Source organism: Monopterus albus, unplaced genomic scaffold (assembly GCF_001952655.1).
Source record: "Monopterus albus unplaced genomic scaffold, M_albus_1.0 scaffold57.1, whole genome shotgun sequence".
In the NCBI taxonomy this organism is placed as follows: domain Eukaryota; kingdom Metazoa; phylum Chordata; class Actinopteri; order Synbranchiformes; family Synbranchidae; genus Monopterus; species Monopterus albus.
In genome coordinates, this window is record NW_018127937.1 from 994,412 (window position 1) to 1,001,059 (window position 6,648).

Below are 6,648 nucleotides of genomic sequence, written 5' to 3' on the forward strand. Positions count from 1 at the left end.
CTCCTGAATCCGAGGTTCGACTATCGGTCGAATTCTCCTCTCCAGTACCCTGGCATAGACTTTCCCGGAGAGGCTGAGGAGTGTGATCCCCCTATAGTTGGAACACAACCTCCGGTCCCCCTTCTTAAAAAGAGGGACCACCAGTCCAGAGGCACTGTCCCCGACCGCCATGCGACGTTGCAGAGGCGTGTCACTCAAGACAGCCCAACAACATCCAGAGACTTAAGGTACTCAGGGCGGACTTAAGGCCCTGAATATATTTCTGAATTACTACTGTATCTCTAAACAGTATTATGAAGTGTCAAGATGAGCTGACCTGTATCTGAAACCGCTTTATGAATTCAGTTTTACTTACCGTCCTTTGCCCTTCTTGTCTCTTGTCCTGTTTCCTCCTCCCCTCAGCTTAGATGTAAGGTGTCAGTGTTGCGGTCACTTTGCCATCGACACACAGAGAAACTGTCAGCATTCAGAGCCGTCTACCCCGACGTCGTTCAGACACACTTCCCTCCCTTGTACAAGGAGCTGTTTGCTGCCGACCTCGAACTGACTCTGCAGACTGACAACTAATAGGCGCCACACACTCCACCGAGCTGCAAAGCTCAGAGGGGGCAGAGCCCGGCTTGTGCAGCGGCACAGGACGGGACAACAACTCATCAAGCCAAAGGCAAACAGCGACACGGCTGCAGCGCCTCTCCTGGACAGCTGGGGTATGCACAAACCCAGAAACGTAAACTCTTCTTCTCGTCAGTCAGTGTTTCTTCAGCTTCTCCTTGCCGGGCTCTGGGTTTGGATGCAGCGAGGTGCCGGGTGATTTTTCTCCACCTGCATTAACACATATCTTGTGTCCAGGCTCTCGGTTCTGCTCTGAAATTAAAAGGCACTTTTGATTGTTTACACAAAAACTTGGTTTGTTTTTGCTTCATTAGATTATCAAGATCTTCACTTACTGCACTTCTGAACGCCCAGTCACACCAAAACATGGCACCTCCAAAGGTTTACCTGGAGGCTTGGTGACACTGATGACTAGCAGCTGGTGAGCTGCTCTGGCTAGTGAAGCAACAGGCCTAGAGGGCACAGGCCCTAGAGACTTATGACGACCACAAGGAGACTCGGAAAACCACAGAACAACTATAAACTGTTTGGTTCTCTTGCCCCAGTGTCAGGGGCTATAACATGTTAGTGCCCAGGTCCCTGCTGTTTCGTAATCCATGCATGTAACTGGTAACATATAAACTGGTCCATCCCAGCCAGAGCAGCTCGCCAAGCTAGCTGGTTGACTAATCAAACCAAATGAACCAAGCTTTGGTGGAGCAGTTCCACTGTCATAAACCAGGAAGGTGCAGCTAATGCGATAACTCCATTCTGAACTTGACCAGCAGTGAAAACACGATTCATGTTGGTGTGACCAAACCACCTCTCCACCGTGGTTTTGTACCTCTCTGAACAACTTGGTTTTCTTGAGTTTTAATTAAATTTAAGGACACATCAGAGACAGAATCTGTTCTGTATCATCTCTTGCCTGCTCTTCAGTGGAACTACACTATTTACACAAAGTGAAATATTCAAAGTCAAGGTTTGTTTTTACATCTGCACCATTTGTCAAACAGTAACACATTTGATTTGGATAAGGTCTCGGCTCAAATTCAAAATAAAATTTTGGGTTTTGAATAATTTTTTTAAAGTTTTGAGCTTGAATTTTCTGCAGCATCAACAGCTGACTCTCTTTTTGGGCAGGTTTACTTTTACACCACTGGCAGGAGCCAACGGCTGTAAAAACTCTTTCATCAGATTTGAAAACATGTTTGCTGGGTCAAATGTTACTGACGATTTGTTACCCGAGTTGTCTTCTTGAGATTTTCAGCAACACTGACTTGGTCAGAGATGGTGAAGGAAGATGGTTTTTCTCTGTGGTTTTCCTGTGGAACAGCAGAAAACAACAGGAAAGATGAACAACTGGTCTGACAAGTGCAGAAGGTTAACATGCACAAACACAGTGACTAATCCAAAACATACCAGCATGATGGTCTCTGACCAGAATCCCATTTAACAGCACAGGATGGAGTCTTCTGCACTGGCCACCGAGGCTCATGGGTACTGGAGTCATCATGTGAAGTCAGTAACATTAAGACACTTCAGAAGTTACAAATGTGAATTTATTCACAGATGGGGATTGACAAATTGGAAATTCACACAGTCTGTTTTAAGATTCCTTAGAATTCATGAAGCTCCTTTAGACTCCAGGCAGTTTTATTCTTTCACTCCCATCTTCCTACAGGCTGAGTGGAACTAAATGCGTCCTTGACTTGATTTTTATACTCCAAGTGGTCCTTATACAGACACTAGGAATCCTTTTCTGGATTAAAGGCTGCTCGTTTTCATCCGGGGGATTTGTTGGGTTTTCCCTATGTAATAATATTGATAACAGTAAGGTCTAGACCTTACTTTGTAAAGTGTCCTGAGATGACTTTTGTTGTGATTTGGCACTATACAAATTTGATTTGATTTGATGATTCATGGTACTCACCCCAGGTGTAATGGACTGGACTGTGTGATGTCACTGCTTCTCCTGCTGCCTCTCCTCTTCCTCTGTCTGATGCTGCTGTGCTCTGTGACAACTGTAGCAACACCTGCAGTTTGCATGTAGCACCATCTGGTGGAGCTAACATGGCCATGCGGGTTCACATGTTTGTCAGTCTCTCTGCAGCCTTTCTTTATTGGCATTTAATTTAAGGGACAGCACACAAGAAACACTAGTGTGCTGCAACAGACCTGAGAATACTTGTCAGCTGTCGTCTCTGGAGAGATGTTACCAAGTTACCCTGAAACATAATATAGGAATAAAATGAGTGTTACTGACAGAATTTATAAACATGCAGAGCAATAGAAAAGAACCCACTAACAGGACCCTATTAAACTACATGTCTATAAAAGACACAAAAGGCATATAATACATTATGCATGCAGAAATAAAATAGACAAATATGGACTAAATAAGACAAGCTCATGAACTACAGGACTTCACAGGAGTGGGGAACATTCATGCAGTTGTGTTATGTTCCTTTATTTCATTTTCATGTGTTACAGGAGAATTTAAGCAGAGCCTGTTAACTAAAGCACAATCAGAACACTTCAGTCTGGAAGAACTGTAGAGGAACAAGACACCAGATCCACACAGTAGAATGTCTAATTAATGTGGATGAGCTGTTGAGCTGGAAATGATTCTACATGCCGAGATTACTGAGACTGATTCAACTATGCAGACAGGCAAATGGACTATTGGGCTTCTCAGGCCTGATACTGATCAGCAGTTGCTTTCCTGTTCTCAGCCAACAGAGGCTGTCTGAGCAGAGAGGGCAGGAAGATGCTGCTTTTCAGTCACTAGTTAAGGACACTCGAGCTATTTATTATTGCATAGCCATAAAAGAACACAAGAGTCCATCCACTTATTCCTGAATAGGGTTGCGGGGGGCTGACATTGGGCAAGAGGCGGGCACAGGTCACCAACCTATCATGGCTGACAATGTGGACCACCCACCCACACACACACAGGCCATTCAACCTAAGCTGCATGTCTTTGGGCTGTGGGAGGAAGCTGGAGTACACAGAGAGAACCCATGCAGGCACAGGGAGAACATGCACAACCCGGGCTCTAACACAGAACCTTCTTGCTGTGAGGTGACAGCGCTAACCGCTGCTCCACTGTGCCGCCCCTATACATGCATTTAAGGTCATAACACTGCCACAGTGGAGACCAGTGATGGCTTGCCTGACACAGGAATCAAACCCCGGGCTCCCGCATCAGTCATGCATTTTGTCTCCCGCCCAACCCACAAGAGTGTCACTTTCGGCTTTTCCTGTTTAGGGGTCGCCGCAGCGAATTGTCAGCGGATGGTGTAACTGCTCATCAGTCACAACAGTGGACAGTCCTGGAAAACACCATAGGCAGCTACATAGTGAAACTACTATAAACCCCAACATCCAAGATGGCTGACCGCGTCAGGCATATGAGGCACCTCAGGAACATCTGCCCAGTCCTTCCACAGAACACAAACAACTATTACAGTATTGTTATACTCATCAAATACTAATTGTGTACAAGCATTGATGCATTACTAGTTACAGTTCAGCTACCAACCAAGTTGTACCAAAGCTTTGCAGATGTTGAAACACCGTCTGTCCCGACAGTAAATCTGTTCATATTTGTTATGTTTGCAACTACATATTTTCTGATCATTAAGTCTGTTGTGTGACGACTAGCATTTATCATTCTAGCCTTGAAATCAGGTTTGGCCCTGGAAAGCACTCGCCCCAGCTCACTGACAACAGAAAAACAATGCTACCGTGTCTCGTGGCTGCGCCGGTTTTCATAGTAGACAAACAAGGAACTGATGTACATTTCAAGAACAGTAATTATGACGCGTCAATCAGGTTTTTCACAGCCAACAGCAGTACATGTTAAAATATCTATAAAAATATTTTACAGAAATCAATGGCTTATTTTATATTTAGGTTTCACACAACACATTGTTCAAGAGTGACATAGTAGTGAGTCCTAAAACCGGGAACTAAGTTAGTTTTGCACTTCCGATTCCCTCACCCTGAAGTCTATGGGTTTTTTTTAATGGGTGTTTGGTTAGATTCCTGAAATAAGGTTTTACACAAGGTCAAGAGATTTTTACGTTTTATTCTGCAATATAAAATACACCAGAAAATACCCCACTCATGATTTTTAATGCTTTTACGTGTCTTAGAAAAGGTGGTTGCTAACAAGTGGCTAAATAAGACAACAGAGCCTGTCGGGACATTAACCATCATCACTTCCAACTCAGACCCCACCTACTCACTAGTCTGCCTTTTCAGTCTTGTTATGTTTAAACTTGTGCACTTGCAAACTACTCTAGCTCAAACTTGCCATCTTGTAGATGAGGATGATCACTGAATCAGGTCACGCTAAGATGAAAGGATTTTGTAGAAGAGCAAAGCGCTATAAATCCAATCACAAGTTGTAGGCCGTGGTGGTGGTGTTGAAGTCATGGGACCGTGGTGTAGTTCATTTACTGTATACCCCAACAATAGCTGTTTACTTCTGCTGATCGTATTTGGGCTTCAAAAATCAAAGCTGGTGTTCACTTGTGATAATTACCTTGTTGAACAAATCATGTAAGGGTCAAACTGCTGTTTGTCAGAGAGTTTATTTTCCACAATAATCCAAAAGCCTACAGCAAATTCCCACTGGCTTTTTGTCCAGGGAACCATTGCGACGCTAACTTCAGGGCTGGTATGTCATCCCTATGCCACTCTATTGCAAATTACGTAACATTGAACAGTTAAATGCATGCTGTACATCACATGAGGAATGAATACAAATCCTGACTTGGGCTTTCATAAGTCATGGATGAAAGGGTTAAACTTTAAAGCTCAAAATACTGCTCTGTAGTACTAGTTATTCATTGTTAACAGTAACTGGTGATTTTAGTAACTCATTCTTTAGACGTTCCAGAATCAGCAAACATCAGGATAGTATTTCAACAGTAAACCGGTTTGGAGTCATTTAATCAATGCATCTTAACTGCTGTTTTTAAACCACATCCGATCCAGAGTTCAATAAAAAATATATATACATTAAAAAAAAAAAAAAAAAAAAAAATTTTGGAAACAAAAAACTAGCCATAATAGAATGTCAAGCAATAATGTAATTGTATTTTTATCTTTGTGTTTGAAAACATTGCATGTTAATGCAGACTCTAATTTACACAATTTAGTTTGAGGGGTTCCTTCTGGATCCTGTGTGTTACTGGTTGTTTAGTCTGCCAGTCGTGTAATCACATATGTTGATGACACACTTTTCTCCTTCCGTGACCCATTACTGGTTTGACTTGTTCTGTAAGTAACATTAATAAGTCCGTACAGGTCACAGGAAAATATTGCTACAGATGCCTGCTGGGTGCCAGACATTTCATCTGTTTATTGATATGCATCATAATGTATAATACCTGGTTTGAATTGCACTTCTCTTGTTTAGATTTAGTTTAGTTGTTGAGAGCAACATCTTTGTTTTTACAATGTGTGTGGTGCTAGCTGTAGCTTTACCAACTACACCACATTGTTTTCTCACAGGGTAATACATTAAAGGAAAATCAAGTTTAACAACATAACATTAACAACAATTTTCTGAATTTTGACTGTCATACCCTAAAAACCTTTACCAATTGTTCCAAGCCTGTTTTTCATGGATTTTCAGACAGCTTAGGTGCTTTTGTTGGGGGGTTAAAATTGTGAAGGAAATATTTTTTATATTTAAAACATTATTGTACCATCAATAAATTACAGTGGGTACGGAAAGTATTCAGACCCCCTTAAATTTTTCACTCTTTGTTATATTGCAGCCATATCCTCCTTGCAGATCCTCTCCAGTTCTGTCAGGTTGGATGGTAAACGTTGGTGGACAGCCATTTTCAGGTCTCTCCAGAGATGCTCAATTGGGTTTAAGTCAGGGCTCTGGCTGGGCCATTCAAGAACAGTCACGGAGTTGTTGTGAAGCCACTCCTTCGTTATTTTAGCTGTGTGCTTAGGGCCATTGTCTTGTTGGAAGGTGAACCTTCAGCTCAGTCTGAGGTCCTGAGCACTCTGGAGAAGGTTTTCGTCCAG

The 6,648-nt window shown here is 42.6% G+C and overlaps 1 protein-coding gene across 6 annotated transcripts in view; it reads left to right on the plus strand.

Annotated features, from left to right (window-relative positions):
• The window catches only part of LOC109961626 (nuclear receptor ROR-alpha-like), a 63,722-nt gene extending 61,896 nt beyond the window's left edge, over positions 1–1,826 (plus strand). For 4 of the 6 annotated variants that reach the window (XM_020602601.1, XM_020602600.1, XM_020602602.1 and 1 more), the window contains one exon: positions 403–1,826. In XM_020602601.1, the coding sequence (XP_020458257.1) occupies positions 403–567 (165 nt within the window). In that variant the 3' untranslated portion in view covers positions 568–1,826. The remainder of the gene's footprint in view (positions 1–402) is intronic. The other 2 variants (XM_020602604.1, XM_020602605.1) reach the window with 1 other exon arrangement.
• The last annotated feature ends 4,822 nt before the right edge of the window (positions 1,827–6,648 follow it).